The sequence below is a fragment of the Megalobrama amblycephala genome, linkage group LG15 (assembly GCF_018812025.1).
Source record: "Megalobrama amblycephala isolate DHTTF-2021 linkage group LG15, ASM1881202v1, whole genome shotgun sequence".
Classification (NCBI taxonomy): Eukaryota; Metazoa; Chordata; class Actinopteri; order Cypriniformes; family Xenocyprididae; genus Megalobrama; species Megalobrama amblycephala.
Window position 1 is genome coordinate 14256267 of NC_063058.1, and position 24685 is coordinate 14280951.

General features: G+C 34.5%; 1 protein-coding gene across 4 annotated transcripts in view; it reads right to left on the bottom strand.

The window, feature by feature from the left end:
* The window catches only part of abcc8 (ATP-binding cassette, sub-family C (CFTR/MRP), member 8), a 101165-nt gene that overhangs the window by 71291 nt on the left and 5189 nt on the right, over positions 1 to 24685 (bottom strand). For all 4 annotated transcript variants that reach the window (XM_048159220.1, XM_048159219.1, XM_048159221.1 and 1 more), the window contains 7 exons: positions 18583 to 18724; positions 15585 to 15706; positions 14049 to 14215; positions 11617 to 11859; positions 6657 to 6845; positions 1080 to 1244; positions 832 to 987 (listed from right to left, as the gene is read on the bottom strand). In XM_048159220.1, coding sequence (XP_048015177.1) covers positions 832 to 987; positions 1080 to 1244; positions 6657 to 6845; positions 11617 to 11859; positions 14049 to 14215; positions 15585 to 15706; positions 18583 to 18724 — 1184 coding nt within the window. The remainder of the gene's footprint in view (positions 1 to 831; positions 988 to 1079; positions 1245 to 6656; positions 6846 to 11616; positions 11860 to 14048; positions 14216 to 15584; positions 15707 to 18582; positions 18725 to 24685) is intronic.

Consider the following 24685-nt stretch of genomic DNA (forward strand, 5'->3'; position numbering starts at 1 on the left):
TGGTTCCACCCACTTCAAACGTTTTGGAGGCCCATAGGGACCGTGAATGGAAATTTCAACTTTTTTTTGATGATTACTGACAATCAGACTACAGAGAATCTCGCTGCTCTGGTTTGGTTCCAATCAGGCAAAAACTATGACTAGTTTTTAATTATGTGTTTTGTCCGTCTTGAACCAAGGATTCCAGCGATATAATACACTTGAGCTTACGCCTAACGGTTTAGGAGTTATGAGCAATTTCATATTTTTAAACGCTGTAGCGCCCCCGTCAGGCCAATTGGGGTGAGTCTTGGTGACGTTGTAGGTAGTGTGAGTACTACCAGCCCTCAAAGCTTCTCTAAGACTTACGGTTGTACTGATCCTTGGAAATTTTAACAATTACTAAGGGGTTTCAGCACTATTTGCTTGAGAACATGACCTAGTTTGTTACAGTGTTGGGTTGCCACTGGATATCCAGCTAAGAATCTCTGATCTTAATCAAATAAAACTAATTATACAACATCCTCAGATGCAGGGAAACAGATTAATAAGTCTGAATCTCTAAAATAGTCTAGTTAAGATCAGATTTGACTTCAGAATTAATTTGACTTTTGCTGGGATTGAACATGTTGGACTTGAATGCAAAATCTCTTCCTATGTGGGTCAAGTACAGATAACATCACAGATCATGTGATGGAATACCACTTTCGGCCAAGACAGCAAAAAATGTTTCAAACCCATAATTACATGAGGAGGTGTGCAGTGATTTGACTGTATGGTTGCACTCATGCATACTGAACGTATGTAGTAATATACAGTTCCATATATAAACTACTGGAACCTCAGGCTTACCTGAACTGGCATTGCGAACAGGTTGGGACACAGGAAGAAGAACCACATCAGTTGGTTAGTGTCTATGGCGACGAGGTTGCAAATCTGGCCCACCGTCATTCCCCCCATGGACATGTTGGAGGTGCAGAGACGCATTATTTTATTGAAGATCTTTGTCTGGAAGTAAAAATGAATCTCATATTATTTTAAGCTCTTCAAAAGTCATTGCCTGTTTTTTTGCTGACAGACCGATACACCGTTGTGCTGACCTGTATGGCTCCTCTCAAGTTGATTCCAGTCTCGATGGCAACGTAGTAGGAGGCCTGGAGGAAAGTTCTCTGGAGGAGCAGGGCGAAGAACAGGAGCACGGCTAGGACGTAAGCATTGGCGAGGAACTCCTGGGAGGAGATGAAGTACATTCCAAGATGCTTCACCTGCAACACACCAAACCATTTAGCTTCCATTGTAGCTCAACAAGCCTTGACAATATTCTGTAAATTTAGTTACAGAGATGACCACATTACTACATTTTACATGCTAAACTACTATTTCACTAGTACTTGTCTTTTCCTACTATGGTGCTATTCTGTCAGCATTCATCAGTCTTCCTCTAAAGAGTGAGTGGGAAACTAATTACAACTCTATTATACATATAATGTAATTAAAGATTAGAGCGGCAACAAACAAGTCAATTAAACCAATGAAAAAGAAATACGGCTGACAGAACAATAAGTCTCCTCACTGCATTTTCAAGACTTTTTCTTAATTGAAGGTAATTTCATCACTACTATAGAAATGCACAAAATTAAGCTAAAGTCATTAAAGTTTGCCATTGGCAAGTGAATTCAATTTCTGAATACATATAAAAAAAAAAAAAAAACAGAGAACTGTGACTCTGAACAACACATTTGATATATTTAAAAGTAATTTAAAATATGTTATAGACTATTAAGTTAATTATTATCAGCAAGAATTAAACAGTAAAAACATTAAAAATAGCCAAAACATTACCAAAAGAAATTAATTAATAAATTGTATACAATTACAATTATAACAGATATTCATAATAAATTATGAATTTATTATATTTATTTATAATGTTTTTAAATTAGTGCTGTCAAAATTAACACAATACATTTTTTAGTCATTAATTACTCATTCTCATGTCGTTCCATACCCGTAAGACCTTTGTTCATCTTCATAACACAAATTAAGATATTTTTGATGAAATCCGAGAGGTTTTATTTTATCCCCCATTGTAATAAGTCGTCACATGGAGTGGGATCCATAAGCAGGCTTTTATTAACAAGTCTCGTGGTCAAACAGGCAGTGGTCAAACAGGGGCAGACAGGTACAGCAGGGATAAGGCAGAATCGTAGTAGTAAAACAGGCAATAGATCAGGGCAAGCAGATATCAATCACAAGTCCAATAGGCAGTAAATAGTCCAAGGGCAGGCAGCAGAGAATTGTAACCGGGGAACAAACTGGGTCAATAACAGGCAGACAATCAGAATAGTAAACGCTCAGAAATGCAAACCGTATTAATACAAGACCTCGCAGTGACTGTGAGGTTGAGAGTGGCTTAAATAGACCTGGTGATGCACAGCAGCTGGGTGTGGTGATTAGCGCCAAGGTACGGGGCTTGTGGGAAATGTAGTGCGTGTGTGTGAATGTGTGTGTGTCAGTGTTCGGGTGATGGTGCCCTCTGATGGCCAGAGGAGGGAATTACGGAGTTCGTCTCTGTGACAACCATAGACAGCATTTTAACCACCATTTTCAAGGTCCAGAAAGGTACTAAAGACATGGTTAAAAAAGTCCACGTGACTGCAGTGGTTCAACTTTAATTTTATGAAGTGACGAGAATACTTTTTGTGCGTAAAAACAAAACAAAAAACAAGTTTTTAGTCGTGATTAATCGTGATTAATTACAGAAAGAATGTGTGATTAATTTGTTATTTTTTAATTGATTGACAGCACTAATTTAAATATATGTAAGAAATAAACATCACAAATTTATTATAAATAAAATTTAAAAAAAATCATAGGATTACTGTAACACATATGTTCTTTTTTGGTTTAGTTTAATTGTGTTTTGGTTCTGTTTTCTCTGATCTGGTTTGCCTGTGTTCCCTAGTTAGTTTCCTTGGTTGTTAATTAGATCTACACACCTGTTTCTGTTCAGTTGATTACTCTCCCTTGTATTTAAGCCCTTCCTTTGTTTCATTGTCCGGTATTGTTTATGTTAAGAATGGTTATTTGCTGAGCTTCATCCCTTTGATTCCCCTAAATGTTCCTAGTGGAATTTACCATTAAAGACTTCTTTTAATATCCTTTGGCTACCACTGATGCCCCTCATTCATTCATCCATTCATTCATTTAACCTTTTCTCATTCATTCATTCATTCATTCATTCATTCATTCATTCATTCAACCATTTTATTCATTCATTCATTCATTCATTCATTCATTCAACAAACCATTTCATTCATTCATTCATTCATTTATTAATTCATTCATTTATTAATTTATTCATTCATTCAACAAACCATTTCATTCATTCATTCATTCAACCATTTCATTCATTCATTCATTCATTCATTCATTCATTCAACCATTTCATTCATTCATTCATTCATTCATTCAACCATTTCATTCATTCATTCATTCATTCATTCAACCATTTCATTCATTCATTCAACCATTTCATTCATTTATTCATTCATTCATTCAACCATTTCATTCATTCATTCATTCATTCATTAATTTATTCAACCATTCCATTTATCCATCCATTCATTCATTCATTCATTTATTCAACCATTTCATTCATTCATTCATTCATTTATTCAACCATTTCATTCATTCATTAAACAATTTAATTAATTCATTCAACCATTTCATTCATTCATTCATTCATTAAACCAACCAACCAACCAACCAACCAACCATTTCATTCATTCATCCATTCATTCATTTAACCTTTGCATTCAATAATTAATTTATTCGACCATTTCATTCATTAATAAATTCATTCAATCAATCATTTCATTCAATCAATCAATCATTTCATTCATTCAACCATTTCATTCATTCATTCATTCATTCATTCAACCATTTCATTCATTTATTCATTCATTCAACCATTTCATTCATTCATTCATTCAACCATTTCATTCATTCATTCATTCATTCATTGAATCTTTGATACCAATCTTTCATTTGAAAGTCATGTTTCTAGTATCTGTAAAACCGCCTTCTTCCATCTAAAAAATATATCTAAATTACGACATATGCTCTCAATGACAAATGCGGAACAGTTGGTTCATGCATTCATGACCTCAAGACTAGATTATTGTAACGCTCTACTGGGTGGTTGTTCTGCTCGGCTTTTAAACAGACTACAGTTGGTCCAAAATGCGGCAGCTAGAGTTCTTACTAGAACCAGAAAGTATGACCATATTAGCCCAGTTCTGTCAACATTACATTGGCTCCCTATTAAACATCGTATAGACTTTAAAATCTTGCTACTTACTTATAAAGCTCTAAATGGTTTAGCTCCCCAATATCTAAGCGAGCTCTTGGTGCATTATAGTCCTTCACGTCTATTGCGATCTCAGAATTCAGGCCAGTTGATAATACCCAGAATATCAAAATCAACTGAAGGCGGCAGATCCTTTTCCTATTTAGCACCTAAACTCTGGAACAATCTTCCTAGCATTGTTCGGGAAGCAGACACACTCTGTCAGTTTAAATCTAGACTAAAAACACATCTCTTTGCTCTTGCATACACATAACACATTATCAATACATTAACATTTTTCAAATCCGTTAAAGGATTGTTACGCTGCAATAATTAGGTCGGCCGGAACCGAGAACATTTCCTATAACACTAGATATACCTGTACATCAGAATAAGAATGGCATCTACGCTAATATCTGTCTCTCTGCTTATCCTGAGGTTTGCCGGGTGCTGGATCCAGGCCGTATCCAGATCAGATGGAGAACCTGTGTCTGGACCTGACTACAACGTAGCCCAGGAGACAATGGGCCTACAGATCCAGTTCTGGCTGCATCTATAATTCAGATTTTTAAATCTCCGTATCCGCTTACATATATTTATATATAATCTATTTTTAATCTCTATAATAAAAATGTATAATTCAGATTTTGATCTCCATATCCATTTACATATATTATATATATCTTCCAAGGGGTTTTTTCCCTCCTAGGACTTTTTTCCCAGTGTTAGCACGCTGGGTTTTTCTCCTAGGGGGTTTTTTCCACCCCTGGGAGTCAGCCGACATTGGCTTAATGTAGCACCATCTTGTATATGTTACATATTACCACGCTTGTTTGTACAGCTTATTTTTAACCACTTCCCTTTTTTCTGTGCTTCTAATATGTAAAGCTGCTTTGAAACAATTACCAATTGTAAAAAGCGCTATATAAATAAATTTGACTTGACTTGACTTGACTTGACATTCATTCATTCATTCATTCATTTATTCAACCATTTCATTTATCAATTAATTCATTCATTTATTCAACCATTTCATTCATTCATTCATTCATTCATTTATTCAACCATTTCATTCATTCATTAAACAATTTAATTCATTCATTCAACCATTTCATTCATTCATTCATTCAACCATTTCATTCATTCATTCAACCAACCAACCAACCAACCAACCAACAAACCATTTCATTCATTCATTCATTCATTCAACCATTTCATTCATTCATTCATTCAACCATTTCATCCATTCATTCATTCAACCATTTCATTCATTTATTCATTCATTCATTCATTCAACCATTTCATTCATTCATTCATTCAACCATTTCATTAATTTATTCATTCATTCATTCAACCAACCATTTCATTCATTCATTCATTCATTTATTCAACCATTTCATTTATCCATTCATTCATTCATTCATTCATTTATTCAACCATTTCATTTATCATTCATTCATTCATTCATTCATTCATTTATTCAACCATTTCATTCATTCATTCATTCATTCATTCATTCATTTATTCAACCATTTCATTCATTCATTAAACAATTTAATTCATTCATTCAACCATTTCATTCATTCATTCATTCAACCATTTCATTCATTCATTCATTCATTCATTCAACCAACCAACAATCAACCAACCATTTGATTCATTCATCCATTCATTCATTTAACCTTTTCATTCAATAATTAATTTATTCGACCATTTCATTCATTAATAAATTCATTCAATCAATCATTTCGTTCAATCAATCATTTCATTCATTCATTCAACAATTTCATTCATTCATACAATCAATCATTCATTCATTGATTCAACCAACCATTTCATTCATTCATTCATTCATTCATTGATTCAACCAACCATTTCATTCATTCATTCATTCAACCAACCAACCATTTCATTCATTCATTCATTCATTCATTCATTCATTCGTAGATAAATAAATAAATAAGAGGTGCATGATGGCCATGGCTTTTTCTATGCAGTTTTTCTGTGTTCATTCTTCTCATCATTACTAACTCTATGTAGTGAAGTAGATTACATCATACAAAGACATCCAAACAGGCCAACATCAGACATCCGAGAGCCAGACAGAATGCTGTTCAACTTTTTAATAATTGATTATAGCTGCATGGCGATAAAATGCTTTGTAACACAAGATGAAAATGTTACGTGAAAAGATGCAGCCATGACCTGAAGTGAGTCCCTCACTGCAATGGTTTCTAATTTTACCTTCAAAATACCTCAGAGAATAAAACTGCATGTTCTTGACTAGAAAGTCAACAACACAAATACTGAAAAAAATTGTTCTTACCGGTGGCTGAATGGTGTGGTTCTCTTTACTGAGATGGTGCACGATGCCTGAGATGCAGAGCGGTCCGGTAAAGCCAAGAAGATCCGCCAAGAAACGGAAGGTGATGCTGAGGAGAAGAGGTCTTCCGAAAGCCTGTCGCAGAGCCGTCCAGATCCACTTGGACCCCTGCGGATGAGAGCTTTGGGGCCTCTAAAGAGATAACAGAAAAATAAAGTCAGATCAGTATTATTTTAGTATTATTATGTTTTTATTAATATGTTTTACATTTGTTTTTATATTTTCATTTTCCATTTTAATTTTAGTTTAATTTATTAGTGATTTAGTTATATCTTTTTTGTTATTATTTTTTTATTTTGCTTTTAAGGTTTAATTTATGTTTTTCAGTTATAGTTTTTATTTTTAGTTAATTTTAGTGCTTCAATAAATTCTTATTTCAGTAAGTTGCCAAAACAACCATTTTTTTCATAAAATATTTATACTTTATTTTATTTCAGCCTTATCTCAATACAAAACAAAAATGTTTTTAACAGTTTTAGTTTTAGTTAGCGATGATAACCATGAGACAGTTATAAATAGAATCAAGATTTTCTTGAATAAATCTAAATTATTCACTGTACTACAAAGGTGGAAGTCATAATATCTCTGTTCTATAACCTAATGTGATGGAGGTGAATTCAAAAATGTATGTGACACAGACGAATTCAGAAACGATGGAAAAATGAATTCAAATGCAGTAGGTTTATTAAAGGATTAGTTCACTGAAAATTACCCAAGCTTTACTCAACCTCAAGGCATCTTAAGTGTATATGACTTTCTTCTTTCTGATGAACACAATCTGAGTTATATTAATAAATATCTGACTATCTAAGCTTTTTAATGGCAATGAACAGGACCAATGAGTATGAGCTGAAGAAAGTGCATCCATCCAAATTAAACGTAGTCCACACGGCTCTGGGGGGTTAACAAAGGCCTTCTGAAGCGAAGCAAAAGTAAAATATCTAGCTTCCAGCAGACCGCTTTAAGTATTCAACTTGGGAAGAAAGGATAACTGACATAGCTTCAGTTAAGCTTTTTTTGTAAGTTGAATATGGAAGGCGTAGGACTTTTATTAACCCCCCGGAGCCGTGTGGAGTACGTTTTGCTTTGAATGGATGCACTTTCTTCAGCGTCATACTCACTTGTCACGTTCAATGCCATTATAAAGCTCAGATGCATCAGGATATTTATTAATATAACTCAGATTGTCAGAAAGAAGAAAGTCATATAAACCTAGGTTGGCTTGAGGGTGAGTAAAGCTTGGGGTAATTTTCATTTGAAAGTGAACTAATCCTTTAAGCACACTTCTTTTTCACAAAGGTGAGTGTGTAGCAATAAACAAGAGCCTCACATTTGCCTTCTAAATTTGCAATTTAGACAAAATTAAGTAAAATTAGGTGCTGCCTACATCTCTAGTAGCAATCTTTGCTTTGAAGGCACTATGAAGTTTTTTTTTTCCTCACTAAACAGCTGCTTAGTGATACAGGTGGTACATTTTTTCTTATATAAATAACTACTGAGAGATTAGGAACTTCCTTATGTTTTGATATCTTTGTGCTCAGTTACTGCATATGACATACAAGGTGTAACATTTCCTTTAGTCAATGTGAAATCCTGTTTGTAACCTGCTTTACATTTATAGTGCATTTTTGAAAAATTTAACATTGATTGATTTTATAATTTGGAAATTGATTGGATGATGAAAACTGGGTGTTACATGCAGGAATGGAGAAAGATCTGATGCTAACCGTGAACTCTTGCACTAGAGGATGGAATCAATCATATGTAGCATTTATCACGTCCTTTTCTAATGGAGTTCATCACATGACATATGGCAGATGTCACAACGCACTCGTGGCGCACGTGAGAATTGTCACGTTACAAACTCTCACAATATCCGTTTACCTGGAGCTGAACGCATAAACGTAACTGCAGACGTCTCATGCTCTTTATTCACATGAGCACAAAGACACAGAGGTCCTTCACCCCCGCTGAGAGTCAAAATGTCACCGTGTTCACAGCACAAGAGGATCATCTTTCAATGTTTTGAAGACACGTACGCTCATTTAAGTAGTATTCCACATCTGTGTTGCTGTGGTTTGTGACGTACATGACTTTTCACATTATCGTCATCCTCATCATCATCAAAGAGAGCCGTCATCCCCAAATCCACAGAGAATAGACTACCAAATATGTTTTGTGTGTGTGTGTGTGTGTGTGTGTGTGTGTGTAATCATCTAAACACCCATTTGTGAGTCTTCGATTAGAGGAAGTATGATTATATGATGAAATACCACACTACTTCAGCACTATTTCTGTAGTAAATATACTATGCACAGCATGTAAATTTTTCATCTACGTGGAACACCAAAACTTACAGTCAGTGGTTTCCAATCCTGGTCCTGGAGACTCACCGCTCTGCACATTTTTTTATGTCTCTCACATCTGACATTCAGTTCAGTTCAAATAGCTTTCAGTAGCAATGCTGTTTATTTATAAAATTCAAGGGGCAGAGGCTGAAAACCAGTTTCTATGCTCTTGAATGTTTCTGTGTGTGCGCAATCAATAAAAAAGCTGTGAGTTTTAGTGTGAGCAAATACAGGCACAACTGCTTCAGAATACAACATTAAAAAGCTATCTATGTGGGCAAGTGTGTCACCCTTGACTTGTGATGGCTTGGAATTCCATGTGGAATGATATATAAGTGTTTAGACACAAGTCAGATATCCAGATATCAGATCACATTTGGAAGTGGCTCAGAATGGTGCAAAAAAAAAAAAAAGTCCCTAAAGGGACCTTCTGCAAAAATAAAAATAAATACAAACTTTGACGTGATAAAAGCTGTCTCGTGATATTGCCATGATGGAGTGTGAGGGTGAATTTCAGGATATAATATGCCACCACTACATTTACATTATGCCTCCACTGTCGTTTTTTTTTTTTTTTTTTTAATAGAAATAAAAATCATTTAACTGTTTACTGATCATGTGACGAGAGTAAGTGATGAGATGACTGACAAGACCATGGCAGAGGATTCATTGCACAACAAAGCCTAACACCGTGTCCTAAACAGACGCGATGCGATAAGATTCCAGAGACGAGCAATTTGACTGTCCATACGCGACAATGTAAAACCGCATTCTTCCATCTTAAAAATATATCTAAACTACGACATACGCTCTCAATGAAAAATGCAGAACAGTTAGTTCATGCGTTCATGACCTCAAGGCTAGATTACTGTAACGCTTTACTGGGTGGATGTTCTGCTCTGATAAATAAACTACAGCTCGTACAAAATGCGACAGCTAGAGTTCTTACTAGAACTAGGAAGTATGACCATATTAGCCCAGTTCTGTCATCACTGCATTGGCTTCCTGTTAAACATCGCATAGATTTTAAAATCTTGCTAATTACTTACAAAGCACTAAATGGTTTAGCTCCCCAGTACGTGAGCGAGCTCTTAAAGCATTATAGTCCTTCATGTTTATTGAGATCTCAGAATTCAGGCCAGCTGATAATACCTAGAATAACAAAATCAACCGCAGGCGGTAGATCCTTCTCCTATTTGGCACCTAAACTCTGGAATAATCTTCCTAGCAATGTTCAGGAAGCAGACACACTCTGTCAGTTTAAATCTAGACTAAAAACGCATCTCTTTAACCTGGCATACATATAACACATTATCAATTTATACTTTCAAATCCATTAAAGGATTATTAGGCTGCATAAATTAGGTCAGTCGGAACCCGGGAAACTTCCTATAACACCAGATGTACTCGTTACATCAGACGAAGAATGGCATCTACGCTAATATTAGTCTTTCTGTTTATCCCGAAGGTTTACCGTAGTCAACCGGATCCGGGCCGTATCCAGTTGAGACCAAGGACCTGCGCCTTGACACGACCGCAATGCAGCCCTGAAGTATCAGCAGAGATCGAGTCGACTAGATCATCCATTGTGAAGACATCATCAACACGACAGCCAGTGCCACAGTTCCTCAACAAACCGTCCATACCGGCGTGATGAATACGATCCTCAACTGGACACGACCACAACGCAGCCCTGAAGTATCAGCAGAGATCGAGTCAACTAGATCATCCATTGTAAAGGCCTCATCGACTTGACAGCCAGTAGCACAGTTCCTCAACAAACCGTCCATATCGGCGTGATGAATACAATCCTCAATTGGATGGAACTGAAATAAATACTTTGAATGTTGAATTTTTTCTCCATTTTAACACCTATTTGCCACTTGTTTCCCACCTGATGTCACCTGTTGGAGTTCGGGTTCCTTGCCGCTGTCGCCTTTGGCTTGCTTAGTTGGGGACACTTGACATTTGATATTCAACAGTATTCTTGACATTTATTCAACAGTGCTTTGATCTGCCTGCATTGACACTATTCTTGAAGAGCTGCTGTGCAGCCAAAATAATGTACCAGTTATCAATGTAAAGCTGCTTTGACACAATCTACATTCTAAAAAGCGCTATATAAATAAAGGTGACTTGACTTGACAATCACGAAATCCAAAGCGAAAGTAAATCCCAAGCGCACATTCAAACGCAATTTCAATACCCTCTATTTTGAAAGCGGCCCCTTGATGCATGCAAATATCTCCCAATATGAAAGCTATCTTAGGCTGAGTTGTGTGGTTGTAACATCTCTCAGCTCTGTATCATGCTTGAAGAAAAATTTGGTCTTTATTTGCACAGTACTTTATGGTTCCACTTATTGTTTGCACTTAATAAGAGAAAACTGTTGTTCATTTTGTATTCATATTATTTTTATTTCTATGATCAATTTTACTCACTGTTTGGTTTCATATCCTTGTACTGTGTCAGAAAATAAAGGAATTTTACCTGAAAATAGTAATAGTAAAAATATAAAACAAAATAAAAAACTATGACAGATGCTTAAAATGTACCTTCTGGGATTCAAAGGCCTCGCGGAGCTTCAGGTAGTTCGTTAGAGCTCTCATAGCGATTGGTAGCCTGCCAATGACCTTCAGATCGATGGGGCGTCTGTGTGCTGAAGTGATGAAGGTGTTCATCCACCAGTATGTGCTTTTCGACAGAAGGTTTACAAACGGCTGCAGGAACCGAACACCCAGGTCCTGTAAATCCTCAGGGGGCTTCACTTCAGGGGCATATGCAAAACACATATATCTCTGTAGAAAAACATGAGAAAACCTTGTCAAAATTCTTCCATAAATTGTACATGAAAGAAAATGCCAATTCAATGTTTCTAATCTCAGCATTGCAGAACAGAATTTAATGGGGTCATGACCAGTGTTGGGGAAAGTTACTTTTAAAAGTAATGCATTACAATGTAGCGTTACTCCCTAAAAAAGTAACAAATTGCGTTACTTAGTTTTATGGAAAGTAATGCGTTACGTTACTTGTGTGTTACTTTTTCTCACCTGGGCTGGGCTTGCTTGTTTCTTTTTTAATAACAGCAACAAAACCAACAACAAAGTTCTATTTTCGGTAAAGGGCGCAGCTCAAACAAACTCAAAAATCTGTGCTGCTATTCTGGATCACAGAAGAATAGGGCGCAGGAGAAGGAAGTTCAACACTCTTTCTTCAGCAATAAAAACACAGTGCACACAACACCTCTGCACTTACTCCCGATTTTTTCTCAACATGAGGACAGGAGAGCTGTCAGTCAATAAATGGAAAACAAGGTAACTTGCATTACTTATTTGAAAAAGTAACTCAGATATTGCATTACTTTACTAGTTACTTGAAAAAAGTAATCTGATTATGTAACTCCCATTACTTGTAATGTGTTACCCCCAACACTTGTCATGACATGAGAAATCAAGTTTGCCTTGATCTTTTGACATAAAAGAGGACTTTGTACCATTAAAACATCCTGCAAGTTTCATAACTTGAAACGTCTTCCTCATTATGAACAAAGCATTAATTTAATCAAGCTTCAAAAATGGCTCATTTGGATATTGTGGGATTTGTGATGTCACACAGGTAAAAACATTTGCATATGACTGCCTTTAGAGCAGGCAAAAGACATCGGAACTTTCCCCAGGAACTAGGCACTTGGGGTGGTACTCAGTGTGTTTCGACTGCAGGAACTAGTTCCCTCAGAAAGTACCTGCTCGCAAGTGTAGTACTTTTTCAAAGTTCGGGAACTTTTGGGGGTGGGACTTGTGCACTGAACATGCTGATTGGTTGAGTTCATGCAGTATTTTGATTGGTTGACTCCACGCAGCATTTTATTTCAACCACCATTTTCAAAAGTCTGTTGTGGTGCGGGCAGTAAAAGTTGTTTGCTATTCGAATCAACAATGGAGTTTTAAAAATATGATATTTTGAAGAATATGGGAGCCAAAGAGTTGATGGGCCCTACTGACTTCCAAAGTATGAAAAAAAAAATATATATACTATGGAAGTCAATGGGGTCACATCAACTTGGTTACCGACATTGTTAAAAATACCTTCTTTTGTGTTCAGCAGATGAAAGAAATTCATACAGGTTTGTAAAAACTTGAGGCTGAGTAAATTATGACAGAATTTTCATTTTTGGGTGAACTATCCCTTTAAGTATATTCTTAAAAACAGACTGTAAGAAGCAAATCACAACAGGGACTTAAATTTAACACACACACAAAAAAATCCATTATCCTTTAAGAAAACACAGACATTTAAAAGTCCTAATATTAATTAATATGCTTCGCAAATACATATGCAAACATTGTGATAAATCCAAGTGTGGATTTAGTTAATTTCTCTTCTTCGTTTTAATAAATGGCCTGTGATAGCTTGAAGTTAATTAAAATATTACAGAGTTATTGCACACAAACATCCTCTGATGGATAAATATGTGATTCATATTATGTAAATTCATAAAATCATAACACAGCTGTCCTGCATCATCACAATGCAGATGCACTGGCATAATTAAATGAGAAATATTTAAGTCAATAAAATGTCAGTCATATGGCTGTGCACAAGTTACCACATTTACAAAGCTTTTAGTAATTTTTGGAGCTCGACAAACACTTTTTAAATTTGTTTTTATTGCATGGAAAAGAGCAGCTTGAACATTCTACCAAATTACTCCTTTCGTTTTCCACAGAAAAGAGAAAAAAAAAAGTTGGAAAGACATGAGGGAGAGTCTGTATTCGGACAGATAAAACTTTAAAACCCAGATTAAAGATCGGATTGCATTCAGAGCATCCCAAACTCCCTGCGGTCTGAAAGGCTGACATAGCAGACGTGAGCAGACTTTTGTATTATCCGAGAATGCAGTATGAATATATATATAGCAAAAAAAAATCACAGCCAGAGGCTGAAGAATAAGAATGGAGAATACCAATCACAGACACACAATCATTACCCTCGTTGTGATGACGTTGATCTCCACGGCCAAAAGTAAACCATATAGCAGGGTCAGTAAGCCCGTGATCCCGAACCGCAGCTGTCTCAGGCCGATCCCATGCTCCGTATACTTGGCAAACTTGATTGTTTTGGAGACAAATGCCAGAACCCAGTAAATGAGCAAAGCTGTGAAATAAAAATAAAACACTGACAGTAAATATAATCATATATGACGCACATTCTCTACACAGATTAGTACTAAAGGCATCAGTCTCTGCTGCTTTTGCTCTGTATGCAACAAACACGGCTGTGTTATTATTACGCTATTTTAAAGGTTCCTAATTTTGTTTTGGAGCTCTCCTACAATAGGTTTACATGCATCCAAGGTTAAGGTCAACATTTTAATTTTCTCATAATATAAACTGCAGCATCACTTCATTTCTTACATTGTCTGAAAGGATTCAGTCTCTCTAAACCCCCCTCCTTTCTGAGAGCCTACTCTGCTTTGATTGGTTAGATGGCCCAGTCTGTTGTGATTGGTCTACTCTGCTCTGATTGGTCAGATGGCCCAGTCTGTTGTTATTGGTCTACCACTTTGCAGCGTGTTCGGCAATGCTCATAATCATAATTTCAGCTCCGGATCTTCCTCAGCACTTGATACACAATGAACAGTAATGATGACGTTGGTTTTACCATATCATTTTGAGCCCGATTCCTCATCTTTTGGAAGTGCAATCAAAGCGTATTTGCATTTGCAGTGCAGAAAACGGCGTCTTCTTGACATGTCAACAACACCAACCAAATTCTTCCAGGCCTAAGCTACAACTACAGAGTTTGAGGGTCAAAGTAGATGTTGGTCACCAGCAGCTGATGAAGACCATAGCCTGGCATTATGCAAATTTGTCACAAACCTACATAGTTTCAGCAGGAAGTGAGACTGGAATTACTCAGTCAGAAGTTCAGAATTGGTTCTTTCTTTTGGTAGTCATAAATTCCATTTATCTGCACTTTGATCTTTGAAACTTTGCAGACCTTTACAAAAAGATGTATTACTCACTACATGAAAGGTAATATCTGAAAAAAGCATAATGGGGCACTTTAAAATGGCTTCTCTCTCCAGATGTTCAATGATGGGATAATAAATAAGGTTAGAGTCTTTTAAGAGGCCCTGCCATTCTCAAAAATATTACATTCGAGGAATGTGATTGTAGGGCTGAAACTTTAATCTCTAGACAACGTTCAGATGATTGGAAGTCAATTGTAACAGACTGTTTTATTCTGGAAATGAAACTGTAGTTAAAAAAATAGCATTGAATCATCAAGGGCATGTAGAACTGCAATGCAGTCAGATTTGTGTGACTGTGAATGTAGCTGATGCAATTCAAATTTTCTTCCAAAGTACATACACTTCTTATTAAAATTGCTGTATAATTAATCATCTTTATATCACTGTTTAAAAAGCGATTTGCATTATGAAAGAAATGTGCATGCCACATCCAAATAACAGAAAAGTCACTCCTTAAAAAACAAAAGACACTATAAAGTCGACACATACTTATCAGAAGTTTGGGGAAGTTGGATGTCTCTATGTTGTGGTAGTAGATGATTGATGTGATGGCAGCCATGAAGGCCAAACATGATGGCATATAGAGGTGCAAGTGGACGGACTGATTAAACCTGAGAAAGAGAAAGAGAGAAACAGAATTAGACATAGATCAACATTTCCAATTAAAAAAACAAAACACACAAACAAACAAAGGATTCAGACTGATGGATGAACAGGTTAATGTCACGTCCATGTCACATTTCATGAATATGTATGTATATATATATATATAAAACAAAGATATGACATCCAAAGTATGTAAGGTAGTACATCTAGATCTCTTTTATTGAATCCAAAATGTTTTAATTATATTTTTCTACATATAAAGGTATTTTAAAGATTTTGAAGTAACCGTCCAAAGGCCAATACAGCCATTTCAGTTGTGATTAAAATATCTTAAAATGTAATAAATGTATATATTATTTATTCTGGCATGATTTTATAACATCATATATCAACATAGTGCAAAATGGCATTAAAATTATGTGTAGAATTTGTTGCTTTGTAATGAGAAAGAATGTCCAGAAAAAAGAATTTCATTGATGTCATTCGGAGTAACCAATATAAAGGGACCATTTTGGATCAAGTCATATGGTCAATATCATGTGACAGGATGTGACATCATTGACATGCAAAGGACCATTCAGACACTATTTGAAAAATTCTGTTTTCACTTCCCAAATATCAAAGGAACACTATAAAACATGGAAAATGTTATAAAATTTTAAAACTTGTACTAAATTAAAAAAGTTTGATTGTCCTTTTGCTAGCTAGATAGATATCAGTCTGTTAGCATTGTTTGAAAATATCATCATTCGGTATAACTGAAATTTTGGTTAAACCGAATGACTTTTTTGGTGACAATTTTTGACTATATATATATATATATATATATATATATATATATATATATATATATATATATATATATACAGTACAGTCCAAAAGTTTGGAACCATTAAGATTTTTAATGTTTTTAAAAGAAGTTTCGTCTGCTCACCAAGGCTACATTTATTTAATTAAAAATACAGTAAAAACAGTAATATTGTGAAATATTATTACAATTTAAAATAACTGTTTTCTATTTGAATATATTTCACAAAGTAATTTATTCCTGTGATGCAAAGCTGAATTTTCAGCATCATTACTCCAGTCTTCAGTGTCACATGATCCTTCAGAAATCATTCTAATATGCTGATCTGCTGCTCAAGAAACATTTAATGTGTACAATTGTACAAAATATTTGTGTACAATATTTTTTTTCAGGATTATTTGATGAATAGAAAGTTCAAAAGAACAGTGTTTATCTGAAATCTAATCTTTTGTAACATTATAAATGTCTTTACTGCCACTTTTGATTGATTTAATGCATCCTTGCTGAATAAAAGTATTCATTTCTTTAATTTCTTTTCAAAAAAATAAAAATAAAAATTCTTACTGACCCCAAACTTTTGAACGGTAGTGTATAATGCTACAGAAGCTTTGTATTTTTAGATAAATGCTGTTCTTTTAAACTTTCTATTCATCAAGGAATCCTGAAAAAAAAGTACACAACTGTTTTCAACATTGAAAATAATCATAAATGTTTATTGAGCAGCAAATCAGCATATTAGAATGATTTCTGAAGGATCATGTGACACTGAAGACTGGAGTAATGATGCTGAAAATTCAGCTTTGCATCACAGGAATAAATTACTTTGTCAAATATATTCAAATAGAAAACAGTTATTTTAAATTGTAATAATATTTCACAATATTACTGTTTTTTACTGTATTTTTAATTAAATAAATGTAGCTTTGGTGAGCAGACGAAACTTCTTTTAAAAACATTAAAAATCTTAGTGGTTCCAAACTTTTGGACTGTACTGTATATATATATATATATATATATATATATATATATATATATATATATATATATATATATATATATATATATATATATATATAGTCAAAAATTGTCACCAAAAAAAAAAAAATAATATATATATATATATATATATATATATATATATATATATATATATATATATATATGTATGCATTAAAAATTATATTTTACACATTTTTGGGATTGTGACATTTTCATTACAGTCAAGTTGATTTTGTTTATCCATTATTCTTGAGATTTTCTTTTACATATAATTAATGCCTTTTTTTAAGAAATCAATACTTTTATTCAGCAAGTACACATTAGATTGATCAAAAGTGACAGTAAGAGATTTATAATGTTACAAAAAATTATTATTTCAAATATGTGCTGTTCTTTTGAACTTTCGATTCAAAGACTCCTGAAAATAGTGTAATGGTTTCCACAAAAATATTAAGCAGCTCAACTGTTTTTAACAGCTAATAACAGTACATCTTACTTGAGCAGCAAATCAACATATTAGAATGATTTCTGAAAGATCATGTGACACTGAAGACTGGATTAATGAAAATTCAGCTTTGCATCACAGGAATAAATTACACTTAAAATATCTTCAAATAGAAAACTGTTATTTTACATTGTAATAATATTTCACAACATTACTGTTTTACTGTATATTTTATTTTATCTGAAATCTTTTGAATGGTAGGGTTTTTTTTCAATAAAAATACTCTATTATGGTAAAAAAAAAAAATACAGTTATACAAAATTTTTTAATTAAAATTACTAAAATGAGGTATAAATACTTATGAATACTATTAAAATCAATAAAATAAAGTAAAATAAATGAAACAAATGTATCCTTAAATGTAATTATTACTATTATTATTATTAAACTTTCATTGTTTGTTTTTCATTTAAAAATGAAGGAGAATGTGCTTAATTGTCATAAAAATAATATCATAAGACAACAACAACAACAACAACAAAAATGGGCCTATACCAGGGCATGTTCTTAATAGGCTTCAATAGATTCACACATACTGACAGACAAACACACAGACAGATAGATCTCACCCATCGGACACGATGCCCTCGGCTATTTCACACACGATGACAAAGAGCAGGATGAAGGTGAGGATCCAGCGGAGGTTGTGTCCAGGGAAATGCAGCCAAGTGCTGTGATGGATGTGCACCTTGGAGCTCTGACTCCCCCAACCTACAGTACAATGATTAAAAGTCAGTACATGGCTTACAGCAATATATTTCTCTCTGACTGGAAGGGATGTAAACTATCCTTGAGGAATAAATTGTTTGTCCATATATCAAAATCTTTTAAAAACAATCCACACAACGTGCTGTCTGAGTCGTTGCAATAACAATGGGGCAGATTTTACCCTTGATATCCAAAAGAACCAGATATTAAGAATATGGGGAAGCTAATTCGAAACAAACAAAAACATGATTTAAGCAATTTTTTTTTTTTTGGAATATCATGCATAAAATGTCCATTTGAGATGGAAATTGCATGGAATTTAATGATTCTGATTCACTAATAGTTCTATTTATTCTGTTGAGATTCCAACAGAACAGATAACAAATCAGAAATATCATTTTGAACAGACTGCTCCAACTGATTCATAAGTGTTTTTGATTAACTAAATAGAAAAGAACCATAAAGGCCAACAGATGCCGACAGACATTGTCGGGTTTTGTTGGATCAGTTTTTCCCCTGACAAGGTCTGTTAGAGCTTGTTTTCGTCGACTGAACATGCTGAATTGGAATTAGAATGTCTGAGAAGGGACATGCTGTAATCTGATGACTTTCAGTGTTGGTCTGCCTCTGTCGGTGCAGTGTGAATTGGCATTAAGAGATATTTTGGTAACACTTCAGAATAATGGTCTGGTAATAAGTGGTAATAAGTAACTATGCAGGAAGTAATGCAGGACTACATTAACACTTCAGCTACTACTATTAAGAAACAAGCTTAACTAATCAGTAAGTAATATCAAATTTAGGACTAAGACAGTTCCTTATTAGCTACTAGGTAACACTTGAGTAATTAATGATGCATTTTATGACTATATTCAGAGTAAAAATGATGACTGATTAGGTCTCAGACACACAATAATGTTCTTTACAATTTGTCCGTTAGTTAAAGGTGCCATCGAACATATTTTTACAAGATATAATAGTAATATAAGTAATATAAGTCTAAGGTGTCCCCTGAATGTGTCTGTGAAGTTTCAGCTCAAATTTTTTTTTTATTCTTTTTTTTAACTGCCTATTTTGGGGCATAATTAGAAATGTGCCAATTCATGTTGTGGCCCCTTTAAATGCTCACGCTCCCCGCCCACGGAGCTCGCGCTTGCCTCAAACAGCATAAACAAAGTTCACACAGCTAATATAACCCTCAAAATGGATCTTTTTAAAGTGTTCGTCATGCATACTGCATGCATGCGTCGGATTATGTGAGTATTTTATTTATTTGGATGATTACATTTGATTCTGAATGAATTTGAGGCTGTGCTCCGTGGCTAACGGCTAATGCTACACTGTTGGACAGATTTATAAAGAATGAAATTGTGTTTATGAATTATACAGACTGCAAGTGTTTAATAATGAAAATAACGACGGCTCTTGTCTCCGTGAATACAGTAAGAAACGATGGTAACTTTAACCACATTTAACAGTACATTAGCAACATGCTAACAAAACATTTAGAAAGACAGTTTACAAATATCACTAAAAATATCATGTTATCATGGATCATGTCAGTTATTATCGCTCCATCTGCCATTTTTCGCTATTGTTCTTGCTTGCTTACCTAGTCTGATGATTCAGCTCTGCACATCCAGATGTTCTGCCCTTGTCTAGTGGCTTGAACATGGGCTGGCATATGCAAATATTGGGGGCGTACATATTAATGATCCCGACTGTTACGTAACAGTCGGTGTTTTGTTGAGATTCGCCTGTTCGTCGGAGGTCTTTTAAACAAATTAGATTTATATAAGAAGGAGGAAACAATGGAGTTTGAGACTCACTGTATGTCTTTTCCATGTACTGAACTCTTGTTATTTAACTATGCCAATATAAATTCAATTTTTAATTCTAGGGCACCTTTAATAGTTATTAATGATGGTAATCTCAATAGGTAATTACTGATTAGCTAATAAGGAACTATCTTCTAAATTTGATATTACTTACTGATTAGTTAAGTAGTAGCTGCAGTATTAATGTAGTATTACTCATTAGTCCTGCATTACTTCCTGCATAGTTACTTATTAATGACAGACCATTATTCTAAAGTGTTATCGATATTTCTTCTGGAGTCAGACTATCAGACCACACTGATTACTGTATATTTTGCAACATTAGAGCCATCAGTGGGATTAAAGTCATGAAATAAATATATATATATATATATATATATATATATATATATATATATTTTTTTTTTTTTTTTTTTTTTTTTTTTTTACAAAATAGAACGGTTTCTGAATAATAAGCGATTCTTGGTTAGCTAATGTTTGTATTGACAGATATCACTGAAATATGGGTTCTAAAAAGTCAGGGTTGATCTGTAAACAGCACAGAATCTGACTACAGCCCTCAAGTGTTCACCAAACAGCTCTTGGAGTGAATAATAATAATAATAATAATAATAATAATAATAATAATGTATTTTATTTAACGGTGCCTTTCATAACACCTAAGGTCACCTTACAAGCAAACAAGCAATAATATAATAATAATAAAAAAAAGATAAATAGATAAATAACAATAAACAAATCCCACTGGCATCACAACAACTTAAAATACACATACAAGCTTTTTGAAGAATACGGAAAGCGGAATGGTGGAAGCACTTGCAAGGCAATCATTTGGTAAAGGGTCAAGCCAACAGGTAGTAGACTTAGATTCCCGGATAAGACCCAGTATCTCAGTTGGAAAAGAAAAAGTAGAGAAAACAGAGTGTGGGGGCACATGGAAAACTGGACAACGGAAATCATAACCTGTGTTACTAGCAAGTAATTGTTGGTGAATATTTTTAATCTTAGACTCTAAGAAAGTCATAAAACTGTCACATAGTGTGGTAGAATACATATCTGATGGCAGAGAGTCAGATTAATACTCCAATAAAATTAGAGTAATAGTCAGATTTGGCTTTAGACAGTGCATCCTTGTAAAGTTGGACATGGTCAGCAAGCATTTGTTTGTGAACAGTGAGACCAGATTTGGCATGCAGACACTCTAACCTACGGCCTTTAGTTTTAAGTTGACGAAGTTCTGGGGTAAACCATGGAGCAGAATGATTAAAAGAAGTTTTCACAGGTGCATAAACATCCAAAATCTCAGTTAGTCCAGTATTATAATATGAAACCAATGCATCAGCATCAGAAAAAACAGCTTTGCCTGAAAAGATGGCAAGTTCATCAGCAAAAGTAGACACATCAATGTTCTTAATGTTCCGAAATGTGATAGAGCGACACAGGTTTACCTTAAAGACTGTAAAAAGACAAAAAAAAAACATGCAGATGATCTGATATGGACAAGTCAGAAACAGTACAATTATAAGGAATTATGCCAGAACAGCAAATGAGATTGAGGATGTGCCCTTTAGAATAAGTGGGCAAATTAGTGAATTGCTGCAATAGGAGAGGGGCTACTTGTTTGACCAAACAATGGACACTTTACACAGACTGTGACGACGCATTTCCTCAGTTATCAGCATCGCAAATCTAGTTTTTCATATACACATTCATAATATGTTACATTGTGTTATATTACACCTTGGTAGTAAATGACAAAAACAAATTAACTCTGCTGCTTGAGTATTTCTAATACAATGGCTGAGGGAGTGACAGAAAATATCTTTCTCTCTTCTGACTGCTCATTCTCTCGATATTTTTCTCTCTTTTGGAAAGTCATTTTCTTTTGCTATTTGAGCAAATGGGAATACAAAAAATATATTTGCTGTCATTTCACATTCACCGCTATTGAAGTTTACCCAATTATGATGATTTCCGCTTCTGAGAACCCTGGAAATGGGTCCAGTGTGTTTGGTCTACCTGTTTGGAAACCTGTTCGGTGCCACTAGTGATACAGAAACCAATCATTCAAAGGTTTGGGATCAGTAAGATATCTTAATAATAACTAGAACGTTTATTTTTCATAAACAATATGGCTAAAATGTGACCTATTATGCCCCTTTTTACAAGATGTAATATAAGTGTCAGGTGTCCCCAGAAAGTGTCTGTGAAGTTTGAGCTAAAGATACCGCATGGATTTTTTATTATACCATATTTTAAATGCTATTCTTGGGTGGGAGAAAAAATGCACTGATTTGGTTTGTGTACATTTAAATGCAAATGAGCTTGTGCTCCCCGCCCCCAAGCTTGTAATTCCAATACACTGAAGCATAAACAATACAGGAGAAGCTCACACAGCAAATATAACTCACAAAATGGATCATTACAAACTGTTCATGATGCAGCATATCAGATCACTTAGGCATGTCATATATTTTGTGGATGTTTGCTAACATTTGATTCTGAATGAGTTTGATGGCATGCTGCACGGCTAATGTGGCTAAAGCTACACACTGTTTGAGAAACTCAATAAGAATGAAATTGCGTTTATGACTTAAAAAGACTGCAAGCATTTTCAGGATAAAAATTAAAATAATGTCATGGCTCTTGTCTCCGTGAATACATTTTAGAGACAATGGTAACTTTAGCCTCATTTAAGCCACTTTAGCCACATTCCAGTACATTAGCAACATGCTAACAAAACACACTCAGAAGGACTATTTGCAAACATCACGAAATATATATGAAATGCACTCCAGGACCAGTGTTACTGTTACACTGTTGTCATTTGCGAAGACAAAATGGCGGCGCCGTGCGTGGAAACATACAGATTAAGGGGCGGTAATATTATAATAAGATCCCCTTCCTACATCACAAGGGGGGCGAAATCTGAACGGCTCATTTTTTCACATTCTTGCAGAGAAAATCTACCAAAACAAAGTTACTGGGTTGTCCTTTTTCACATTTTCTGGGTTGGTAGATGCACCGGGGACCTGATTACAGCACTTAAACATGGAAAAAGTCAGATTTTCATGGTATGTCCCCTTTAATTAAAATCATTTCATTATTGTGTGTGCAGAAGCTATTCCATATATATATATATATATATATATATATATATATATATATATATATATATATATATATATATATATTAGGCATTATTTTATTTATATGTAAGGCAATAGAATTTATTTATTTATTTTTTTTTTTGTTAAAGAAACTTTGCCAAAGGAGTGTACACTGGTTCAAATTAGTTCAAATTAGGCTACTGTACTGTATATGTTTGATTTATGTTGAGTGCTTGGGACATGGCTTTTGATATTGTAATAGGCTCTCAAAAATTATATAAATTTAGATGTATCAGCGGATATATCGGTTATCAGCTTTCAAATATAAAGAATTATCGGTTATCAGTATCGGACAAAAAAATTCTAGGGATGCACCGATATGAAAAATTTATATAACGATGACATTAAAAATGAGCATATATCGGATGATACCGATATGGTGGCCCATATATTGGACATCCCTAAAAATTGAATATCGGTGCATCTCTAAATTTAATTATAATAAAATCCAATTGGATTAATTTTGATTCTGTTTTTATTAATTTTTATTCTTAAAGATTCCGAATCATTTGGAAAATGAATAATACAAAGTATGAGGTTAATTCACTCTGACATTAGGAGGATTGTTTAATGTTGCTCTGACTCTTCTGGTATGGCAAAACGAACACCAGCCTTCCTGTAACTCAACTCTCTGACAGCACGACTCTCTGACTCTCTTCAGCTGTACATTCCACCACTAAGGTCACATTTGTTTGTCTAAAATTGTTTCCCACAGCAGGTTGACAAACTCTATCCCGGTCTCCCTATGTGGTTTGCCAAACCACATTTTCTGGCGAATGACGACTTGAGTGCAAATCAATTATGCAGTGTTTATCTTCGTAATGAATGAGCCAAATGTTCAGAAATGAATTTCAAAGAGCTCATTAATCATTTCCTGTCTGTTTCTCTGATCCTTCCACAAACAACACTACCCTAAATGGTGCAGTACACCTTTAAAGGTGCCCTAGAATCAAAAA